Raw genomic sequence first — 26,500 nt, 5'->3', positions numbered from 1 at the left:
ACTTTCTCTGTCTCATATAGGGCAGCGACTAACAGTTATTTTAACACTTTATCTATTGATTAATGGTGTGGTTTATAAGGTAATACATACCCATTGCAATTTTGTAAAGCCTAAAGTTGCTGATTAATTTCCCGTTGATTGACTAATAGATGAATCATCTCGTTTCAGCTCCAATTTTATATCATTATAAAGTTCTTTATTTGTCATTTGCACAACAATTACTTTGAAGCCGTCATTCTCAGGTACTCTCCAACAATACTACTACAAAATGTGTAAAAAGAAAATCACTCCAGTAAAAAATGAGAATGCAAGACATAAACGTGAAATAGTGCAGAAGTTAAAATAAACAAACACAATAAGTACATTAGGGAAAACAACTTCAGCATTCAAAATTTAAATAAAATGAAGAAAAGAAAAAAAACATAATAATAATAAAAAAGAATAGAATAATAAATAAAATAAATAAATAATATTAATACAAAGAAAAGAAAGTAATCACAATAAATTAAATAAACAAATACGTTAATAGAAAGAAAAATTTAATTTAATTTAATTAAATTTAGGCCTCAGAATTGTTATTTGTTATGTTTAAAAATAAAACAGGATCACGTGTTAATCAGATGAATCAAGATGACCACGCACACATGGGTTTTAAAGTTTCATAAGACCAGGTTTCACACAAACCACGAACCACATAGTCATAAAATACGTCTTTATGACCAGAAACTAGAAAACAGGAAAGAGCAGAAGTGCCTTTTCACACAATAAATGACATATATTTCTAATTATAGGTGTGATTATTGTTTATGCCGTCATCTATTAACTGCATTTATCAGAAGAGGAGAAGCATTAGGATCTCGGTGGTTCACCAGCTCGGTTTAACGACTTCCTGTGTGAAGTATTGTATCATAACTGCCACGTAAAGAGACATCAAATCGTTGGTTCCATATAAAATATACAGAATAATACTCAGTTGCCAGTTTATTAGCTATATATTAAATACTTAATAACCTAATTGTTTGCGGGCTGTGTAAACAGCAGAAACAACGATGGAAGAACTTTACCGTTTTATCCCTGACAAAGTCTGTTATGTTGTATTTTATAAATAGAGATATTAGAACAACTAATGATTATTTTCTTCTTTTTCTTAAATCATGCTTTTATTGTTTACTTAAAAAAAACCACTACAACAACCTAAACCACAACAAATAAAATAATATGTACATATAACAGATAGTAACTGTATATTGAAAAACAAGCTATTCAAGAACAGAAGGAGAGAAAACGGTAATATTAATAATAATAACAATAAATATAAATATATATATATAAATAATTATAAAATAAAAAATATAGTAAATAATTTTTTTTTAATTTATGAATAAAATAAATAAATAGTAATGGTAATAATAAAAAATCTTCTTCTTCTCTTCAGGTTGGTTCGTCTCCTCCCCAGATGTGGCCGCCACCTCTGCTGAGACTTCTGTTCATGAACGGCGAGGACGCATTGATCTGGCGTCTGTGGCTCGGCCTGGAGGGATGACAGGACTCTAGCAGACATGGAGACAGGAGAGACACACCGACAGCTGGAGACGCCATATCTACTCCGTCTACACTCTCCTCAGTAGTTCAACTCAGGATTAAAAAAAAAAAGAAACCAGAATATTTTTATATCTTTTTATTCAGAGCTGTTTTTTGCTAGTTATCGTGAAGCCATACGGACGTCAGGATGAGCTCGGAGGGCTTTCAGTACCGAGCGCTGTACGACTACAAGAAGGAGCGGGAGGAGGACATTGACCTGCACGTCGGCGACATGCTGGTGGTCAGTAAAGGAGCGCTGCTGGCGCTCGGCTGCACCAACGGAGCCGAAGAACGGCCGTCGGAGATCGGCTGGCTGCCGGGCTTTAACGAGACCACGCAGGTACGACGCCACGTCGACTAGTTAGGACTAGTTAGGACTGGTTAGGACTGGTCAGGTCTGGTCAGGTCTGGTTAGGTCTGTTAGTCCTGGTTAAGCCGGGTAGAGTGTTTTCCATTAATCTTTTACGTTGTTAACTCACATTACAGGTTTTAATTTGCACGACCAGAACTTTAATGCTCACGCTGAATGTAAACGTGGAGCCTCTGGTCCAGTGAAGCTCAGTTTTATATCACAACATGTAAAATCCTCCTCCAGTAATATTAAAACAGCAGATCTTCAGACAGTCGGACACACAGATCATTGATCCATCAGGTGGTTAATCAGACGTCGCGACCTCAAACTGAACGTCAAACACAAACCAATCAAGCAAAAACTTCGGCCTGATTCTAAAATTATGTCTAGTTCTCATTACATGAATTTAGCACAGATATGCGGTATACAGTACATACTGCGTTCCTCAGTAGTATGAAACAGTTAAAGTGATGTATTTAGCAGAATGCTAGGCCAGGCTTTAGCCTTTAAACCAGCTCTTAAAGCAATGGACAAAAAAACTAACTTGTACCACTATTACAATATTACTGAAAAATACAACTTAGATTTTTTATTTGTTAGTTTACTTTATAAGATCCTGCAGGTTCAGCTCCACCACCCCTTAAACTATTATTATACTTAATTTATGTTTAACATAAACAAATATTTGAGTTGGGCTACACTGAAGCATTCTTCTCATTGAGTAGTTGAAGCAGCTGAAAAGGCTTTTGAAGCAGTTATTTAAAGGGAAAATAAGACCTTTTTCATGTGAAAGAAGGTTATATATATTAAAGTTTGTTTTATAAATTAGTCTGATTGAATATGTGTTTAATGAAATGCTGAATGACTTTAAAACAGCTCAGTTATTTTATATAATGAAGAGGTCTAACAGCAAAAACTAAATAAACTAAAACACCTCTATCGGCCAAATTGTTATTTTAAACATCGTAATCAGCCCAGAATGTTGCAGTCGGTGCATCTTGTAATTTTCTCCACTAAACAGTCTAATATTTAAAATATTCTACAATACTGGAGGTCGAGCTTCATTTTAAATAATAACATTTTGGAGATGTGGTCTCTTCATCATCGTCATCGTTGTTTGAATAAAGCTGCAGCCGCAAACAAACCGCAAAACAAACAAACACCTACAGGAAGTTTAAGGTTTCCATTCCCCTCTTCAGAGGAAAAAGATCACAGATCAGTCGAGGTAAAAAATAAAAATCATCTTTGAGTTCGAGGACATTTTGGGGAAATGTTGAACATTTTAGTGCATCTTATTGTTTTAAACTGACATATTTTACATATTGTTTTAGTGTAAATATCTGTTTTATATTTAATATTCTTACCTTGCAGCTCTTGTTGAGTTTTCTTTTCTCTTATTATGCACCAAAATATCAAAACAAGTTCCTCATATGTGGAAACCTGCTGAGCATTAAACCTGATTCTGGTTAAAACTATAAATATCTCTCTTATCTGGGTTTTTGTGTTTTATACGAGGAATCGGTTCACCTCCTCCTCCTCATGTTGACTCAGCCAGATTCTGTCGACTGATGTTATCATTTCAAACGTCACATTTTCCTTCATTATGCTCCATAACTGATATCATCTTTCTCTCTCAACCAGCAGTTTAATCCTTTTTATACAATTATACAACAACACATTTCTGTAGGGCTGTCTATTGGCAAGAATCTCAGCTTTACAGTGATACCCAATTTATGTAATTCAGGACTGTTTAGGGACCCCAAACTGCATGTGATTATCATAAAGTGGGCATATCTGTAAAGGGGAGACTCGTGGGCACCCATAGAACCCATTTACATCCACACATCTGGAGGTCAGAGGTCAAGGGATTCCTTTGAAAATGGACATGACAGTTTTTCCTCTCCAACATTTAGGACAAGTTTGGAGCGTTATTTTTCTGTTCTTCCGAACAAGCTAATATGACATGGTTGGTACCGATGGATTCATCAGGTTTCATCTGATGCCAGTATCTTCACTCTAGCTTTAAAACTGAGCCGCTACAACCTCCGAAAGATCGATTGCGTTAATGCGTTAAAGAAACTAGTGGCGTTAAAACGGTCCACAGCCCTAATATATATATTTATTGTTCAACACAGGCCAACTTTCAGTCCAAATTGGCTCCGTCTCCTCTCCGGCACGTCTAGCGTGAATGGACACAGATGATACCAGCGGTCTGACTCACGCGAGTAATGTGAGGCGGAACTTCGCTTCGCTGTTGGTGTGAATGCATCATTAACTCGTCCCTCTCTGTGCAACAGGAGAAAGGCGACTTCCCCGGGACGTACGTGGAGTTCATCGGCAGAAAGAGGATGTCCCCGCCCACACCGAAGCCCCGCCCAGCCAGGCCGCCGTCTGCAGCGTCTGTGAGGACCGACTCTGAGTCAGAGGGTGAGTAGTAGCAGTAGCAGTAGTAGTAGTAGTAGTAGTAGTAGTAGTAGTAGTACCACTAGTAGTACCACTAGTAGTAGTAGTACCACTAGTAGTAGTAGTAGTAGTAGTAGTAGTAGTACTAGTAGTAGTACCACTAGTAGTAGTAGTAGTACCAGTAGTAGTAGTAGTAGTAGTAGTACCACTAGTAGTAGTAGTACCACTAGTAGTAGTAGTAGTAGTAGTAGTAGTACCACTAGTAGTAGTAGTAGTAGTAGTAGTAGTAGTAGTACCACTAGTAGTAGTAGTAGTAGTAGTAGTAGTAGTAGTAGTAGTAGTAGTAGTAGTACCACTAGTAGTAGTAGTAGTAGTAGTAGTAGTAGTAGTACCACTAGTAGTAGTAGTAGTAGTAGTACCACTAGTAGTAGTAGTAGTAGTAGTACCACTAGTAGTAGTAGTAGTAGTAGTAGTAGTAGTAGTAGTAGTAGTAGTAGCAGGGTCTGAAATTAGCACCCGCCAAATGCGGGTAAATTGTTGGCAGGGGCAGATAAAATCATCAGGCTACCCGCTACTTTGGCAGGCAGGGAAAACGCTAAGGACTTCCTGTCGTCCCGGGGCTGAAAAAATATGATCGGGGAGGATTCAAATTAATTTTGGGACGAATTTAGGACGAGAGTTGAAAGAAAAATACCTGTTACATTGTTACATTAGAATGAACGGTGATGAAAATGACTGCACGTTTTGTGTAGCGCACCGTTATTATTAAACACACACTGTATGCGCCCGATTCGTCCCGCACGTACACACACACACACACACACACACACACACACACAACATATACCGCCGGCCTCTGATCTCAGGACAGCTGCAGCAGCAACGGGGAATTATTCCCAAGTCAATGAGTAGTATTAACAATACCAGTTAGCTAACGTTAGACTGTCTGATAACTGGAGTGTAACTGGAGTGTAACTGGAGTGTAACTGGAGTGTAACTGGAGTGTAACTGGTCTGTAAATGGAGAATAACTGGATTATAACGGTACACAGACGTCGGGGTTGGCTGTTTCAAGTCGTCAGTGAACGTCTTGTTTTTGTTCTGAAGGAACTTGAGAAGTTTTCACCCTGAAGTTCGTCTCAGTGACTCAAACCGAGTTTCCTTCAGCTGCTTCCTTCAGCAGCAGCTTGTGGTTGCTGACATATCAGATCTCAGCTCTGTACCAGAGAACAGGAAGTGTGTGTGTTGATTTACTCTACGCTCTGTGTGTGTGTGTGTGTGTGTTCTGGGGGGCAGCAGTGGTTGTTGTTACCTGTTAGCTCGCTCTGCTTCCTGTAGCTTTCACCCGTTCATTTATTAAAAGCACTTTGGTGGTAAGCTGGTGGAGCTGCTGTGAATCTCCATTTCTACTGATCTCCGGAAAATGGGAAAAATCCGAAATGCGTCCCATACTGCCCAAAATTCAGTATCTGAAATCCACCGATCTGATATAGGGAAGTCCATAATTAACCGTTTAACCGCCATTAAGCATTTTAACCGATTAACGCTATCGGTTAAAACGGTTAAAAGAAATGTTAATAATTAACTCAAAAGCTGAGCGGCTCAGAGGAGCGGCTCGTCTCTTTAAAGAGAAAAGCTGGTCCACCTTAACAGCCCACCTTAAGAGGCGGAGCCGGAGTTGCAGGATACAGGAAGTCGGCTCCGTCTTGAGCGGAGGAGTTGTAGTTTCATAGCATTTATTCACCAACAAATAAACTGTCCACACACTGCTACACCTACGATCACAGCTAGAACGCCACCAACAACCTCACACTCACCACCAACACACACACGGTCTGTTGGAAACTCACTAAAGTTACGCAGACTACGTGTGGCGGCGGCGAACACGAAGCCTCCGGCAACGCTAGAGCTGCTAACGTAGCACAAACACACACACTGTCTGTTGGACACTCGCTAAAGTTCCGCCGGGCAGACACACAGCTGACAACCTGCTAAACTAAACTAAATGTGCGGTGGAGACTTTTACTGGGAAAGTGGCTGCATGTCCGTGACACTACACGCAGCATCGTAGCTGCTAAGTTAACGCTCCCGGACGGTGAACTGGAGACAGTGAACGCAGCATCGTAGCTGCTAAGTTAACGCTCCCGGACGGTGAACTGGAGACAGTGAACGCAGCATCGTAGCTGCTAAGTTAACGCTCCCGGACGGTGAACTGGAGACTCCCATCAACCAATATCTGTTGTGCTCCTGCAGCTGGAGCACCGCTGCATGCGAGGCACAAATGTAGTCGGTTAACGGTTAATAATCGGTTAACGAGGGTCGGTTATCGGATAAGAACATTTTTCAAAATGAGCATCCCTAATCTGATACCATAATTTATTAACCCCGAAAAAAAATCAGCTTGTTTAACCAGAAATCAATTCTTCTTCTTCTTCGGCGCTCCAAACCAGCAGCTTTCACTGTGCTGTCACCCTGGAGGTATCATGGCTGCCACTGGCAACTACCGTTTTAGAGCAGCGAAGAAGAACTGACTGCAGGACTGTTGTGTCTCAAATATTCTTCAAATATTAATTTTTTTTATCACGCTGGTATCTGGTAGGTACTCGGTATCGGCTAAAGAATAAAGTGGGCATGTCTGTAAAGGGGAGACTCGTGGGTACCCATAGAACCCATTTACATTCACTGATCTGGAGGTCAGAGGTCAAGGGACCCCTTTGAACATGGACATGACAGTTGTTCCTCGTCAAAATTTAGCGTAAGTTTGGAGCGTTATTTAACCTCCTTCATGACCAGCTAGTTTGACAGTTTGTATGTTTGTTGTGTTTTGTATTTTAGGATTCGTGTTGCCGGACCTCCCGGAGCAGTTTGGACCCCCGGACACGGCTCCCCCGCTCCTCAGCAGACTGATAGAAGCCATAGAGACTAAAGGTACCAAACATCACATATACTAAAACATGGTACGTCACGTCTCTAGCTGCTGTAGTGTGACTTATTTCAAAGTGAAACTGAATATTTGAGCAGTGTACAGTTAAAAGATGGATTTAAATTAAAACATTCTCATTTGATTGGGCTGCTGAAACGTGGGCGGTTTAATGAGATATAGATTAAAAAAAAATATACACATTTGTATTTATTTTTTTATTATTTTAAATAAATAAATATAAAATAATGATAAAAATAAATACATAAATAAATAAAAGGGATAATTAAACAGAAAAGTAAATAAATAAAGGAATTAATACAAAGATAAATAAATATAGAAGCAAATTAAAAACGGGTATATCAATTTATATCACATTTTATCAATTAATTAATGTCTACATTTAGTTTTAATATTATTTGTGCTATATTTAACGACATATTTATTTATTTATCTTTGTATTAATTCCCTTATTTATTTACTCTTCTGATTAATTTTCCTATTTATCAATTTTTTAAATGTAGTTATTTATTTTTACATTTATCTTTTTATTTATATCTTAACATATTATTTTAAATAAATACATTTAAAAAATAATGAAAATAAATACATAAATAAATAAAAGGGAAAATTAAAGGAGAAGAGTAAATAAATAAGGAAATTAATACAGAGATAAATAAATAAAGAAGCAAATTAAAACAGAAATATCAATTTATGTCACATTTTATCATTTAATTTATGGCTACATTTATTTTTTATATTATTTTTACTACATTTAATGACATATTTATATATTTATTTATCTAATCAGTTATTTATTTATTCATTTATTTTTGATTTTGGCAGGCTTGGGTTCACATGGAGACTCAGAGTCTTGGCAGGAAAATAAGAATAAAATAAAAATGACTAAAAGTATATTCTCCTCTGTCTGTACATAACGTGGCTGAACACACACCTTTTGTTTGTTTCTATCACATCTACCTGTTAATATCTGACGTTTGGATCATGTGTTGCGTTGCTGCAGGTCTGGAAAGTCCCAGTCTGTACCGCAGTCTGAGCGGAGGAGGTCTGGACACCCGGCAGCTGACCGACGCTGGTGAGGAGGCTTCTTCTTCTTCTTCTACTGTCACACATGTTTATTCTTTATTAGAGTAGAGATGCAGACAGGAAGTAGTAAAGGATGGAGGCGGGACTGACAACCACGGCAACGCCGCAGTCAGGAATTTTAAAGGAGATGAGCTGTAAATAACTTTAAACTGAGGTGCGTTTGTTTTCAGACCTGGAGCAGCTGGAGGTGTCGTCGCTGTGTGACGGGGTGTTCCGGTTCCTACAGGATCTGCCCGGTCCCGTCCTCCCGTCCTCGCTGCAGGCCGACATGATCCACGCAGTTCAAGGTGAGATTGAAGCCGTCCAGACGACACTCTGCAGCCGTCCTGATCTGAGTCTGTTTGTTAACAGCTGAGTGTGTTTGTGTCTGCAGAGGTCCGGGACCTGGAGGAATGTGCCCAGGTGCTACGGGGGGTGGCCAGCTCGCCGACCTGCCCGGCCCAGTACGGCCTCACCCTGCTCAGCGTGGTCCGACACCTGGCCCGGCTCTGCCTGCACAGCGCCAAGAACCAGCTGAGCCCCCGAAGCCTGGCGGAGAGCTTCAGCCCACCGTTGTTCAGACAGGCTGCAGGGTCAGTGGTCAACACACACTTTCTATACTTGTGAGGACATAATGCATTCCCTTATGGAGGGCGTAGCCTGCCAAAATAAAAAATCAATCAATAAATAAATATGTCATTAAATATAGCAAAAATAATATTAAAAATATATGTGTCACTAAAAATAGCAAAAATAATATTAAAGATAAATGTGTCATTAAATATAGCAAAAATAATATTAAAAATAAATGTGTCATTAAATATAGCAAAAATAATATTAAAAATGAATGTGTCATTAAATATAGCAAAAATAATATTAAAGATAAATGTGTCATTAAATATAGCAAAAATTATATTAAAGATAAATGTGTCATTAAATATAGCAAAAATAATATTAAAAATAAATGTGTCATTAAATATAGCAAAAATAATATTAAAAATAAATGTGTCACTAAAAATAGCAAAAATAATATTAAAAATAAATGTGTCATTAAATATAGCAAAAATAATATTAAAGATAAATGTGTCATTAAATATAGCAAAAATAATATTAAAAATATATGTGTCACTAAAAATAGCAAAAATAATATTAAAGATAAATGTGTCATTAAATATAGCAAAAATAATATTAAAAATAAATGTGTCATTAAATATAGCAAAAATAATATTAAAAATAAATGTGTCATTAAATATAGCAAAAATAATATTAAAGATAAATGTGTCATTAAATATAGCAAAAATAATATTAAAGATAAATGTGTCATTAAATATAGCAAAAATAATATTAAAAATAAATGTGTCATTAAATATAGCAAAAATAATATTAAAAATAAATGTGTCACTAAAAATAGCAAAAATAATATAAAAAATAAATGTCATTAAATATAGCAAAAATTATATTAAAGATAAATGTGTCATTAAATATAGCAAAAATAATATTAAAAATAAATGTCATTAAATATAGCAAAAATAATATTAAAAATAAATGTGTCACTAAAAATAGCAAAAATAATATTAAAAATAAATGTGTCATTAAATATAGCAAAAATAATATTAAAGATAAATGTGTCATTAAATATAGCAAAAATAATATTAAAAATATATGTCACTAAAAATAGCAAAAATAATATTAAAGATAAATGTGTCATTAAATATAGCAAAAATAATATTAAAAATAAATGTCACTAAAAATAGCAAAAATAATATTAAAAATAAATGTGTCATTAAGTATAGCAAAAATAATATTAAAAATAAATGTGTCACTAAAAATAGCAAAAATAATATTAAAAATAAATGTGTCATTAAATATAGCAAAAATAATATTAAAGATAAATGTGTCATTAAATATAGCAAAAATAATATTAAAAATATGTCACTAAAAATAGCAAAAATAATATTAAAGATAAATGTGTCATTAAATATAGCAAAAATAATATTAAAAATAAATGTCACTAAAAATAGCAAAAATAATATTAAAAATAAATGTGTCATTAAATATAGCAAAAATAATATTAAAGATAAATGTGTCATTAAATATAGCAAAAATATTATTAAAATAAATGTGTCATTAAATATAGCAAAAATAATATTAAAGATAAATGTGTCATTAAATATAGCAAAAATAATATTAAAAAAATAAATGTGTCATTAAATATAGCAAAAATATTATTAAAATAAATGTGTCATTAAATATAGCAAAAATAATATTAAAGATAAATGTGTCATTAAATATAGCAAAAATAATATTAAAAAAATAAATGTGTCATTAAATATAGCAAAAATATTATTAAAATAAATGTGTCATTAAATATAGCAAACATAATATAAAAAATAAATGTAGCCATTAATTGATTGATAAAATGTGACATAAATTGATATTTCTGTTTTAATTCCCTTATTTATTTACTCTTCTGCTTAATGTTCCCTTTTATATTATTTTTTTTATTTATCATTTTTTAATTTTTTTTTTATTTAAAATAATATGTTAAGGTATAAATAAATAAATAAAAAATAAATGTCAAAATAAATAACCATATTTAAAAATTTGTAAAAATACATAAATACATAAAAGGGAAATTAAAAAGGGGAGGGGCGCCTGGTTAGCTCAGTTGGTAGAGCGGGCGCCCATGTAACAGGCCTCAGTCCTGACCGCGGTGGCCCGGGTTCGAATCCGGCCTGTGGCCCTTTCCGCATCCACTCTCTCTCTCCCCTCCAAGACTCTATCCACTGTCAATAAAAATGGTAAAAAATGCAAATAAATAAGGGAATTAATACAAAGAGAAATAGATAAATATGTCATTAAATATATCAAAAATAATATTAAAAATAAATGTAGCCATTAATTAATTGATAAATAAATTGATATTTTTGTTTTAATTTGTTTCTATATTTATTTATCTTTGTATTAATTTAATTTAATTACTCTTCTGCTTAATTTTCCCTTTTATTTTTTTTAAATTTTTTTTTTAATATATTTATTTAAAATAATATGTTAAGATATAAATAAACCAAATTTAAAAATAAATAACTACATTTAAAAATTTATAAAAAAAATAATATAGAAGCAAATTAAAACAGAAATATCAATTTATGTCACATTTGATCAATTAATGTCTACATTTATTTTTAATATTTTAGCTACATTTAGTGACACATTTATTTATTTATCTATTTTTGATTTTGGCAGGTTACAGGTAACACCACAGTAACACTTAATCCTGACATGAAGCATGGCTCCAGTGGTAGCTTTTAGCACGTCTATAAATCATTTTGATTTAAGTTTAAGTTACAATTACTTAATTTTTTTATAGATATGAATCATATAAAATTATACTCTTATTGACGAACTGGTTCCTGTGTTAGTGTCGTTGCTCCTTAAAGACTTTAAGACCGTCTTATCTAAATCTGAATCCTTGTTGTTGAATCTGACGGTTGAGTCTCTGTTCCGGTTCAGGTCTGAATCCAGTCTGGATCCTCTGGTTCAGGTCCTGGAGGTTCTGATAACCAGCGAGCTCAACATGAACCAGGCTGCACCAGGTATGTGGTCTCAGCTTCTTCATCCAAATACTGAAGGTCCCCATTAACAGCTTTAAATTATTGATCTGATAATAATGAAAGTTAAACTGGAAGAATGAGACTCCTGAAGCTGATGTGATCATAGAGCATCCTGCGTCTCTTCAGCTCCTCTCCGGCGGCTCCCGGTGGAGTTTTAGAAAAATTAGTGGAAATGAATAACTGTTTTAGTTTACATTTTCATTTTTTATTTCTCATTGTTGTAGGTTTATGGTACGACGATACGACGGAGTATTAGGGCCACATTGAGGAAAAAAATAAATCTGAGATTTAGAGAATAAAGTAATTTTATGCGTTATTTTATTTTTTCTCGTTAAGTTACGACTTTATTCTCGTAATATTATGACTTTTCTCTTGTAAAGTTATGACTTTTTCTCTCGTAATATTCTGACTTTATTCTGTAAATCTCAGATGTTTTTTCCCTCAATGTGGCCCTAATACTCCGTAGCACATTGTCTCTTTGGCCCTCACTGCATTAGATTTATAAACTATATACTTAGACTATAAACTGTGTTACCTTCATCTCAATGATCACATGTTTTGAGGCTCCAGACAGATTTCTTTTCTTTGCCTAAAATGTCTCTTTTGATAGTAAAGGTTGCTGAGCCTGATCTAGAAAGAGGCCGTGACAGAGAGATACTTCTCTTACCTCATAAACAATATTTGGCTGAGTACAGACTGTGTTGCTTCTTCATCATCCAGCGTCACATGACGCGTTTAAAATATAATAATTAAAGACGAGTCTTTGTAACTTTCAGTTCCTCTTAACAGCTGTTAGGATCTGTGTCACCGTCACAAGTCACATCTGTTGCTCAACCTGAAGACGTTTGTCACATTTTCTATCCAGATGAGATTAGAGCTGGATATCAGAACCAGTCTATAAAGATCTATAACCTTGTTGACTGATTCTTTAATCACATAGTTCCTGATTTAAATCAAAACTTTGCCGGTTTTAGACTTTATTTTGTTGTACGGCTGCTTGTGAGGATATAAAATCAAACTCTGATGGATCTGAGAAGGTTAATATATCATCATGTTTGTTTAGATGAATCTGAGGTATCAAACATCGACTTGGTTGTCGTACCCAGATACCGTTGATAATAGTTCTTCAAATGATACGAGCTTGAGTTCTCTAATCTGAGGATCAAAGTTGTTGTTGCACCGAGAGGAAGTTAGATTTTACGCCATTAAGGCAACTTGTGATTTTTAATTAATCTCTTAAAGCTAGAGCAGAGATGCTGGCGACATTTAGCGGACATTTTTTAAACTTCTTTTTGACATTTTTCAAATTAATTTTTTACTTTTTTCGATATTTTTTTTTTTCCTTTTTTGGACATTTTTCAGACATTTGCCGGACCTTTTTAAAAAAAACTTTTTTCGGGTGAATCTAGTAAACCTCATGAATCCATCGGTACCAACCAGGTCATACTAGCTTGTCATGAAGGAGGTTAACTAACGCTCCGAACAGGAAAAAACTGTCATGTCCATTTTCAAAAGGGGTCCCTTGACCTCTGACCTCCAGATCACTGAATGTAAATGGGTTCTATGGGTACCCACGAGTCTCCCCTTTACAGACATGCCCACTTTATGATAATCACATGCAGTTTGGGGCAAGTCATAGTCAAGTCAGCACACTGACACACTGACAGCTGTTGTTGCCTGTTGGCCTGCAGTTTGCCATGTTATGATTGGAGCATATTGTTTTATGCTAAATGCAGTACCTGTGAGGGTTTCTGATCAATATCTGTCATTGTTTTGTGTTGTTAATTGATTTAGAATAATAAATATATACATACATTTACATAAAGCAGCATATTTGTCCACTAACATGTTGATAAGAGGATTAAATACTTGACTAATCTCCCTTTAAGGTTCATTTTGAACAGAATTTTTTCTTTGCGATTAATCACAATTAAATATTTTAATCAATTGAAATTAATTAATCATAAATGATGGCCACATGATTATTCCTCATCGTGTCATTCATTAATTCATCCATTCAGTCAGTCAGTCAGTCGGTCAGACGGAGCGGCATCTGAAACGATGACATCATCCATCCACACAGTGAAAGATGCAGCAGAGGAGGAGAGGGAGGGGGGGGTGTTGCCTCGGTGATATCACTGCCATCGCAGGATTGGCTGGGGGCGGCGGTGATGTCACACATCTCCAAGCTGCTCTCCTGAGCTTTGAACTGAGGCTCAGAGAGGGAGACGGACGCAGACAAAAGTTACGTCGTTTTAAATCTTTTAAACGCCGGAGACGGCTGCAGGTTTAGGATCAGAAGAAGAAGAAGAGACGGCTGCAGGTTTAGGATCAGAAGAAGAAGAAGAGACGGCTGCAGGTTTATGATCAGAAGAAGAAGAAATGTTTGAGCAGGCGGTTGGTTTCTCTGAGGAGGAGTCTGGAGGTGTGAAACAGAGACCAGTAACAGAGGAAATCCTGCAGATCTCACTCCTCAGTGCAGCCCGGTGTGTCTTTAAATCAGAGTGATAGTCGGGGGAAAAGACAGAAAGATCCAGACCTGGACCCGCTTCCTCCCAGATGACGTCAGGTTTTTTTTTCCGAGGCCGGATCAGCTGTAGTCAGGACATCATGAGATCCAGATCGGAAGGATCCGGGTTCTGTTTTTCACCTCTGAAGGTTTAGAGACGGACATGGAGCGAGAGGAGGGCGGCGGGGCCGAGGCCGAGCCGCCGAGGGGACGAGACAAGATCCTCTGCTACATTAACATGCAGAGTCCAGGTAGGAGATCAGACCTGAACCTGGAGCTGCGTAGACCAGCACCTGGTGGCGGTCTGACTCAGCACGGAGACATAACTAATGATTTTAAACTCCATCATGTGTTTATATATTTGATAAAGCGTCTCTAAAGATGCATCTTTGCGTAGAGGAAGAAAGGTGTTGTGGGTAAAAGTCGGTCGCAGAGGAGCCGACGCTCAAACATCCCAAATCTCAATGCGTCAAGCGAGCTGATTGGTTGATCCAACATCCTGTTGGGAAGTTTTCTTTCATATTTTGGGCGTAGCAGTGTCAGCAAGTGGTCTTCTAGCAGAGCAGGAAACTAGATTAGCCTTGGAGGCATTGGGATAAAGAGTTTGGTATCTGAAGCGTTCTGGTTTCCGTTTGTAGTCCGAGTAGTATTGACCAATCACGTTGGATGCAGGTAAACAGTCCGTGTGGAGAGCAAAAGAGGCGGAACGCATCGGCTGAAATGTAATCAGGGAACTCGTCGGCTATTGTCTGACGATGATTTCTCTTTTTATTGGTGTGAAATCAGCTTGTTAACCGTCTACTGGTGAATCAATCCGGTCGTACACGTCGTCTCTCGTCTCTCGACTCCGAGTCTCATCGATAGCCGACGGGTTCAGATATCGCAGATGAAGCGGAAGTTGCAAAAACACCGGATATTTCTGCTGCGTTCTATCGTTACTAACAGTAGTTACTGGATGTGACTTTAGTTGTATGAGTAGGCGAGAACTGCAAGGAGAGGAAGAGGGAGTGAGACGGCGCCTGGACACGGCGAAAGATGTGACGATTAAAAATATTTAATCACGATTAATCGCACATATTTTTTTTTATCTGTTCTAAATGAACCTTAAAGGGAGATTAGTCCAGTATTTAATCCTCTTATCAACATGGGAGTGAACAAATATGCTGCTTTATGTAAATATATGTATATATTTATTTTTGTAAATCAATTAACAACACAAAACAATGACAGATATTGATCCAGAAACCCTCACAGGTACTGCATTTAGCATAAAACAATATGCTCCAATCATAACATGGCAAACTGCAGCCCAACAGGCAACAACAGCTGTCAGTGTGTCAGTGTGCTGACTTGACTATGACTTGCCCCAAACTGCATGTGATTATCATAAAGTGGGCATGTCTGTAAAGGGGAGACTCGTGGGTACCCATAGAACCCATTTACATTCACTGATCTGGAGGTCAGAGGTCAAGGGACCCCTTTGGAAATGACTAAAGGGATCCAAAAATGTAGTGTAAGTTTGGAGCGTTATTTAACCTCCTTCATGACCAGCTAGTCTGACATGGTTGGTACCGATGGATTCATCAAGGTTTACAGTTTCATCCGAGAAATATCTGAAAAATGTCCGAAAAAAGTAAAAATATATATATAAAGAAATGTCTCAAAAAAGTCAGAAAAATGTCAGAAAAAAAGTTTTTAAAAATTCCGAAAAATGGCCGACCGATGTCCCGGAAAAAGTAAAAAATAAAGTTTTAAAAAAAAGTCAGACAAATGGCCAAAAAAAAGGTTTTTAAAAAATCCAAACAATGTCGGAAAAAAGTTTTTAATAAAAGTTTTTTAAAATGTCGGGAAAAAGCCTGAAAAATGTCCCAAAAAAAGTTAAAAAAAAAAACGTTTTTAAAAAATGTCAGAAAAAAATCAAAAAAATGGCCAAAAAAAATCCCAAATATAGTAAAAACAAAGTTTTTAAAAAGGTAAAAAAAATGTCTGAAAAAATGTCCAGAAAAAGTCTTAAAAACGTCGTCAGTATCTCTGCTCTCGCTTTAAAACTGGATCTGCTTCAACCTGAAAACACGGCGGTCCGTCAGAAGAGGTTAATTAAAAATTGCAAGTTGTGTTAATGCGTTAAAGACATTAGTGGCGTCAAAACTACTTTTCGCTATTATCGCGTTAACTTTGCCAGCCCTAATACTGATATTTATATCTGTGACACGCTAACATCGTCCCTCCTGACGGATCAGTCGCTCCACTTTCTCTAAATGGTAAATGGACTTGCATTTATAAAGCGCTTTCCTAGTCTTCCAACCTCAAACCGCTTTTTCTAAACAGTTTAGATCTTAAAATAGACTTCAAGAATGATTCTGTAGAGAATTTAAAAACCCTGTTTTTAGTGATGGATTCATCTCATGTACACAAACACCGACTCTGATGAAGAGAACAGAGAAGAGCTTTTTTATTTTATGACATTAAATTAAATTTCTCTGTTTGTTGCAGCGTTGCCTCCGAAACCGGTCAAGCCTGCGACTCCAGCACCTTCTTGTAGCTTCAACAACAGTATTTCCCTGACGGACGCCGAGTGGTACTGGGGAGACATCTCCAGGTAACACACAGATACACACAGATGCACACTGATATACACAGATACACACAGATACACACTGACACACTGACACACACATCCAGGCTGAATGATAAACAACTAGACTGAGACTGAAATAAAAAGATATATTATTAATACGTCACTACATTTATCTGACAGCTTTAGATCCTTTAAGGATTCAGATTTCTACACATAAAACACATGAAGAGCTGATAAATGTGATGTTTCAATGTCCGTTATGTGTGTTTGTAGAGAGGAGGTGAACGAGAAGCTGAGAGACACGGCTGACGGTACGTTCCTGGTTCGAGACGCCTCCACTAAGATGCACGGAGATTACACTCTGACTCTGAGGTAAACTGATCCACATCACACACACACACACACACACACACACACACACACACACACACCACCACCAAACACAACAAGCTCTTATTAACCAATAAAGTACATAGAAATTACAATATATATGTATATTAAAACACAAAATACACAGAAATCATCAGCATGGGTTAATGACCCCAACAGTTGAGAAAAATAAATTAAAAATTAAAAAATATCAAAAATAATATTACAAATAAATTTTGCAATTAAAATTTATTAATTGATAAATTGATATTTCTGTTTTAATTTGCTTCTTTATTTATTTGTTTATTTATTTATTTATCTTTGTATTAATTCCCTTATTTATTTACTGTTCTGTTTAATTTTCCCATTAATTTGTATTTATTTTTCAATTTATTTATTTATTTTAGCATTTATTTATTTTTATTTATTTATATATATTTTTATTATTTTTATTTTTTATTTATTTATCTTTGCATTTATTTTGTAATTATTTTATATTGATAGCTCCCTCATTTGCATAACGAGGCAAAAATGCATAAAGAAATGTAAAAAAAAAAAGGTGTTAAGAAAAGACAGAAATGAATATGTTTGGGGAAATAAATAAGAGATGAAATAAAAAAAAAATGCAAATAAGTAAATTTAAAAATTCATAAAAAATAATACATAAATAAATAAAGTGGAAAATTAAACAGAAGAGTAAATAAATAAGGGAATTAATACAAAGATAAATAAATAAAGAAGCAATTTATTATTTATTTATTTTTGCATTTATTTTATATTTATTTTTAAATGTCTGTATTTGTAACTGTTAATAATGCACCAGCGGGGGGCGCTGTTTTACTAAAAAACTAAAACGCTCTTTAATGAGTGATATCAGAATCAGAAATACTTTATTGATCAATACCTAGGAAATTACAGTTGTTCCATTTTAGAATAAAAATATATATCAACGTAGATAAGTTATAAGAAAAATAGAAATTAAAAATGGAGATGAAATGTAAATCACAAATAAATAATGAATAATAAAAATATATATTATATATATACATATATATAATAATAACAATAATATAAAAAAATAAATATATAATAACAATAATAATAATAATACAAATATAAAGTTAACCATCAAAGAAATCATAAACTGAAGTACAGGGGACTTCATATTACTGCGTAGCATTTAATGAATATATTTTTACGTTTAAGCATTTTTTAAAATTAATTAATACAAATAATAATGTTAAGTTCCATGTTGTCCGCCGGTTTGGTTTTAACGTGCGAATGTTCTCTGACCGACTTCAGGAAAGGAGGCAACAACAAGCTGATAAAGATCTTCCATCGGGAGGGAAAGTACGGCTTCTCCGACCCTTTGACCTTCAGCTCCGTGGTGGAGCTCATCAACCATTACCGCCACGAGTCCCTCGCCCAGTATAACCCCAAACTGGACGTCAAGCTGCTCTACCCGGTCTCCAAACACCAGCAGGTCCGTTCACCGTCTCAGCTCACCGATCAGTCATCAATCAGCTGTTCAGGCGTCCGATTGGTTGTCATTGTTGTTGATCGATCAGCTGTTCTGGCTTCTGATTGGTTGTCGTTGTTGTTGTTGTTCAGGACCAGGTGGTGAAGGAGGACAGCATCGAGGCCGTGGGGAAGAAGCTCCACGAGTATCACCTTCAGTACCAGGAGAAGAACCGAGAGTACGACCGGCTGTACGAGGAGTACACCAGAACCTCACAGGTACACGACCAGTAACAGTAGTAATATTAGTGTAGAAATACTCTGTTACATATAAAAGTTCTGTCCTGTGTAAACTTAATGTATCAGCATCAAAATGAACTTTAAGTAAAAGTACACATTATGCAGAGTAATCTGTATTCTATTATTGTGTTATAGTTTAAATTTAATCTACAATAATACATTTAATAGTAGAGGAGCGTTTAAATGAGCTGGATTTCATCACATTCTTCTCCATGTGGTTTGTCCTCCTCCTCCTCCTCCCTTTACTCTTCCCCTTCCCCTTCCTCCTCTTCCTCCTCCTCCTCTCCTCTCTTTCCTCCTCCTCCTCCTCCTCCTCCTCTTCCTCCTGCAGGAGATCCAGATGAAGAGGACGGCCATCGAGGCGTTCAACGAGACGATAAAGATCTTCGAGGAGCAGTGTCAGACTCAGGAGCGTTTCAGTAAAGAGTACATCGAGAAGTTTCGCCGAGAGGGCAACGACAAGGAGATCCAGAGGTAGGCTGTTGCCACGGCAACCGTGACGGAGACCTTTTTTAAAACACACGTGAAGGAGCCCTCGTTGCCATGGCGCCAGAGGCTGCAGGAAGAAACCACCTGCTGGTACATTTAACGTCCAGTCAGATCAACCTGCAGGCGTCACTTCAACTTTAAACACTTCTACTTTATTTATTTATTTATTTATTGATAGAACTCTGCTTTGTGGTTTTTCCACGTTAAAGTTTAAGACCATAAAATGTCTTTAAACTCCGCAGTAGAAATGGTGCCTACGTTGGTATTTTTGCTTATTGTGACGTCATTTCTTGGGAGTAATTTCAAATTCTTCATACCCCTAAAATCTGTACAACCTCAGCTGAAAGATTATATAAGTCAATAAACTACAATAATTGCTAAAAGTTTGAAAATTGTCATTAAAAAAAAGAAAATCATAGACATGTTTTTTCCATCTAATGTTACTAAATAAACAATCAAAGCATATCGATCCAAAAGATTTGTAAATGTAGAAACATGAACTAAATATTTCTTAACTCTCCAGAAGTTATTGTTTATTGAGATATGCAAATTTTTTAGCGCAGTTGGCGGCAAAGGCGTTCCATACGTAACGTAACGACGTCATCACAACATGATGACGCAAAAGACAGAAGCCTTAGCTTTCCACTGCAAAAGAAGAATGACTGCTTTAGCTGTTATGGTTTATAGTTTTATATCAATTTAAATAGGATCATGTTAGTTATAATAATAATAATAATAATAATAATAATGATCTGTTTTTAAAGTGTTAATAGTCTTAATTTTATTATTTAATAAAAAAAATCAATGTTATATATTTTAAATGTAAAATAAGTTCATCTTCGGTCTCATTTTATTCCAGCTTTCTGTACGTTTGAGCCGGTTCTCCACAAATAAGAAGTCTTATTATCTGTGTTTGATATCTGATAGAATAACAACCACTTAAACACCAGAACACATGACAAGTGTGAAAGATATGGAGACAAATAAATAAATAAAATAAATAAATAAAAATTAAATTAAATTAAATAAAAAATATAAATAATATATAAATAATTGAATTGAATTGAATTAACAGTGAAAAACAAGACTGGGTTAGTTTTGAACCGGGAGGACTAAAGTTCCATCAGGAGGGTTAATAAAGATGTGATTTAATATTTCCCGTCTCTTCTTTAAAGGATCATGGAGAACTACGACAAGCTGAAGTCTCGGATCAGTGAGATCGTGGACAGTAAGCGTCACCTGGAGGTGGACCTGAAGACGCAGGCTGCCGACTACAGAGAGATCGACAAGAAGATGAACAGCATCAAACCGGACCTGATCCAGCTCCGCAAGACCCGGGACCAGTACCTCATGTAAGATACTGGACACACTCTGAAAAACCCACGTGGTACAACGCAGTACTCGTACTAACCGCTGTGTGTACTCTGTGTACTCAGGTGGTTGACTCAGAAGGGAGTCCGTCAGAGGAAACTCAACGAGTGGCTCGGCCTGAAGAACGAAACCACGGAGGAGTAAGTTTCATCAACTTTATACTCTTTATACCGATAGGACAGGAACAACAGAGGGAGGTCGGGGACGCGGTGATGCAGCGAGGCATCATGGGAGTTGTAGGATTCCTTCAGTGTTCACAGAGGTCTCCTCCTCTCCAAAACAAAGCGGGAGAAACACTCAAATAAAGCAGCTTCACGTTAAAAATCTCCGACGCCTTCGGAGGAGCTGAGAGTCGAGCTGCTAACGTTTACTCAGCTGGTTTATCTGATAACTTCACATCCAGACGTCCGACGACTAAAATCCTTCATCCGGTTAGAATATAGAGTTGAAATTGAAAAAATGTGACTTAAAACTGGATGAAAAATCAGTTTATGACAGCTTCTGGCAGACAACCACACCACTGACGCAAGAAGGGGAACAAATGAAACGCACCGTTACCTTGATTCAAATTTCACTCAAAGTTAACAATTTGTTTTAAAGTCACTAATTTCATTTATACATCAGTTCTAAAGCTAGAGTGAAGATCCTGGTATCATAGTAAACTATAAAACCTGATGAATCCATCGGTACCAACCAGGTCAGACTAGCTGGTCATGAAGGAGGTTAAATAACGCTCCAAACTTATGCTGAATGTTGGAGAGGAAAAACTGTCATGTCCATTTTCAAAGGGGTCCCTTGACCTCTGACCTCCAGATCAGTGCATGTAAATGGGTTCTATGGGTACCCACGAGTCTCCCCTTTACAGACATGCCCACGGAAATTACGCTGCTTTCTGACACTTTCTAGACTAAATGATGAGTTGAATAGAACAGTGGTGTATTATGTGGTTTAGCCACCAGGTGGCGCCTTTAGACCAGTAAACACAGGAGAAGCAGCAGGAACAGATTCAGACCTCACTATGCTATACACTATATACCACCTCACTATACTATACACTATATACCACCTCACTATACTATACACTATATACCACCTCACTATGCTATACACTATATACCACCTCACTATACTATACACTATATACCACCTCACTATACTATACACTATATACCACCTCACTATACTATACACTATATACCACCTCATTATACTATACACTATATACCACCTCACTATACTATACACTATATACCACCTCACTATACTATACACTATATACCACCTCACTATACTATACACTATATACCACCTCATTATACTATACACTATATACCACCTCACTATACTATACACTATATACCACCTCACTATGCTATACACTATATACCACCTCACTATACTATACACTATATACCACCTCACTATGCTATACACTATATACCACCTCACTATACTATACACTATATACCACCTCATTATACTATACACTATATACCACCTCACTATACTATACACTATATACCACCTCACTATACTATACACTATATACCACCTCACTATACTATACACTATATACCACCTCACTATACTATACACTATATACCACCTCACTATACTATACACTATATACCACCTCATTATACTATACACTATATACCACCTCACTATGCTATACACTATATACCACCTCATTATACTATACACTATATACCACCTCACTATGCTATACACTATATACCACCTCACTATGCTATACACTATATACCACCTCACTATACTATACACTATATACCACCTCATTATACTATACACTATATACCACCTCACTATGCTATACACTATATACCACCTCACTATGCTATACACTATATACCACCTCACTATGCTATACACTATATACCACCTCACTATACTATACACTATATACCACCTCACTATACTATACACTATATACCACCTCACTATGCTATACACTATATACCACCTCATACTATACACTATATACCACCTCATTATACTATACACTATATACCACCTCATTATACTATACACTATATACCACCTCACTATACTATACACTATATACCACCTCACTATACTATACACTATATACCACCTCATTATGCTATACACTATATACCACCTCATTATACTATACACTATATACCACCTCACTATGCTATACACTATATACCACCTCATTATACTATACACTATATACCACCTCACTATGCTATACACTATATACCACCTCACTATGCTATACACTATATACCACCTCATTATACTATACACTATATACCACCTCACTATACTATACACTATATACCACCTCATTATGCTATACACTATATACCACCTCATTATACTATACACTATATACCACCTCACTATGCTATACACTATATACCACCTCATTATACTATACACTATATACCACCTCACTATGCTATACACTATATACCACCTCACTATGCTATACACTATATACCACCTCATTATACTATACACTATATACCACCTCACTATGCTATACACTATATACCACCTCATTATACTATACACTATATACCACCTCACTATGCTATACACTATATACCACCTCACTATGCTATACACTATATACCACCTCACTATACTATACACTATATACCACCTCACTATACTATACACTATATACCACCTCGCTATGCTATACACTATATACCACCTCGCTATGCTATACACTATATACCACCTCACTATACTATACACTATATACCACCTCACTATACTATACACTATATACCACCTCACTATGCTATACACTATATACCACCTCATTATACTATACACTATATACCACCTCACTATACTATACACTATATACCACCTCACTATACTATACACTATATACCACCTCACTATACTATACACTATATACCACCTCATTATACTATACACTATATACCACCTCACTATACTATACACTATATACCACCTCACTATACTATACACTATATACCACCTCACTATGCTATACACTATATACCACCTCACTATACTATACACTATATACCACCTCATTATACTATACACTATATACCACCTCACTATACTATACACTATATACCACCTCACTATACACTATATACCACCTCACTATGCTATACACTATATACCACCTCACTATACTATACACTATATACCACCTCACTATGCTATACACTATATACCACCTCACTATACTATACACTATATACCACCTCACTATGCTATACACTATATACCACCTCACTATACTATACACTATATACCACCTCACTATACTATACACTATATACCACCTCACTATGCTATACACTATATACCACCTCACTATACTATACACTATATACCACCTCATTATACTATACACTATATACCACCTCACTATACTATACACTATATACCACCTCACTATACACTATATACCACCTCACTATGCTATACACTATATACCACCTCACTATACTATACACTATATACCACCTCACTATGCTATACACTATATACCACCTCACTATACTATACACTATATACCACCTCACTATGCTATACACTATATACCACCTCACTATACTATACACTATATACCACCTCACTATGCTATACACTATATACCACCTCACTATACTATACACTATATACCACCTCACTATGCTATACACTATATACCACCTCACTATACTATACACTATATACCACCTCACTATACTATACACTATATACCACCTCATTATACTATACACTATATACCACCTCACTATACTATACACTATATACCACCTCACTATACACTATATACCACCTCACTATGCTATACACTATATACCACCTCACTATACTATACACTATATACCACCTCACTATGCTATACACTATATACCACCTCATACTATACACTATATACCACCTCATTATACTATACACTATATACCACCTCATTATACTATACACTATATACCACCTCACTATACTATACACTATATACCACCTCACTATACACTATATACCACCTCACTATACTATACACTATATACCACCTCACTATGCTATACACTATATACCACCTCACTATACTATACACTATATACCACCTCACTATACTATACACTATATACCACCTCACTATGCTATACACTATATACCACCTCATACTATACACTATATACCACCTCATTATACTATACACTATATACCACCTCACTATACTATACACTATATACCACCTCATTATACTATACACTATATACCACCTCACTATGCTATACACTATATACCACCTCACTATGCTATACACTATATACCACCTCATTATACTATACACTATATACCACCTCACTATGCTATACACTATATACCACCTCACTATGCTATACACTATATACCACCTCATTATACTATACACTATATACCACCTCACTATACTATACACTATATACCACCTCACTATACTATACACTATATACCACCTCACTATACTATACACTATATACCACCTCACTATGCTATACACTATATACCACCTCACTATACTATACACTATATACCACCTCACTATGCTATACACTATATACCACCTCATTATACTATACACTATATACCACCTCACTATGCTATACACTATATACCACCTCACTATGCTATACACTATATACCACCTCATTATACTATACACTATATACCACCTCACTATGCTATACACTATATACCACCTCACTATGCTATACACTATATACCACCTCATTATACTATACACTATATACCACCTCACTATACTATACACTATATACCACCTCACTATACTATACACTATATACCACCTCATTATACTATACACTATATACCACCTCACTATGCTATACACTATATACCACCTCACTATACTATACACTATATACCACCTCACTATGCTATACACTATATACCACCTCATTATACTATACACTATATACCACCTCACTATGCTATACACTATATACCACCTCACTATGCTATACACTATATACCACCTCATTATGCTATACACTATATACCACCTCACTATACTATACACTATATACCACCTCACTATACTATACACTATATACCACCTCACTATACTATACACTATATACCACCTCACTATACTATACACTATATACCACCTCACTATGCTATACACTATATACCACCTCATTATACTATACACTATATACCACCTCACTATACTATACACTATATACCACCTCACTATACTATACACTATATACCACCTCACTATACTATACACTATATACCACCCTCACTATACTATACACTATATACCACCTCACTATACTATACACTATATACCACCTCGCTATGCTATACACTATATACCACCTCGCTATGCTATACACTATATACCACCTCACTATACTATACACTATATACCACCTCACTATACTGTACACTATATACCACCTCAC

General features: G+C 35.8%; 1 protein-coding gene across 2 annotated transcripts in view; it reads left to right on the top strand.

The window, feature by feature from the left end:
• The window catches only part of LOC141770014 (phosphatidylinositol 3-kinase regulatory subunit alpha-like), a 38,657-nt gene that overhangs the window by 1,542 nt on the left and 10,615 nt on the right, over positions 1-26,500 (top strand). The window contains exons 2-15 of one of the 2 annotated variants that reach the window (XM_074639596.1): positions 1,436-1,921; positions 4,231-4,360; positions 7,171-7,263; positions 8,280-8,351; positions 8,533-8,649; positions 8,736-8,934; positions 11,855-11,937; positions 16,958-17,063; positions 17,316-17,414; positions 18,714-18,894; positions 19,023-19,148; positions 19,501-19,643; positions 20,834-21,010; positions 21,095-21,169. In XM_074639596.1, the coding sequence (XP_074495697.1) occupies positions 1,730-1,921; positions 4,231-4,360; positions 7,171-7,263; positions 8,280-8,351; positions 8,533-8,649; positions 8,736-8,934; positions 11,855-11,937; positions 16,958-17,063; positions 17,316-17,414; positions 18,714-18,894; positions 19,023-19,148; positions 19,501-19,643; positions 20,834-21,010; positions 21,095-21,169 (1,793 nt within the window). In that variant the 5' untranslated portion in view covers positions 1,436-1,729. Of the gene's footprint in view, positions 1-1,435; positions 1,922-4,230; positions 4,361-7,170; positions 7,264-8,279; positions 8,352-8,532; positions 8,650-8,735; positions 8,935-11,854; positions 11,938-14,155; positions 14,716-16,957; positions 17,064-17,315; positions 17,415-18,713; positions 18,895-19,022; positions 19,149-19,500; positions 19,644-20,833; positions 21,011-21,094; positions 21,170-26,500 lie in introns of those variants that run through there. The other variant, XM_074639597.1, reaches the window with a different exon arrangement.

This window comes from Sebastes fasciatus, chromosome 6 (genome assembly GCF_043250625.1).
Source record: "Sebastes fasciatus isolate fSebFas1 chromosome 6, fSebFas1.pri, whole genome shotgun sequence".
Classification (NCBI taxonomy): domain Eukaryota; kingdom Metazoa; phylum Chordata; class Actinopteri; order Perciformes; family Sebastidae; genus Sebastes; species Sebastes fasciatus.
This window is presented reverse-complemented; position numbering and strand designations above follow the sequence as displayed.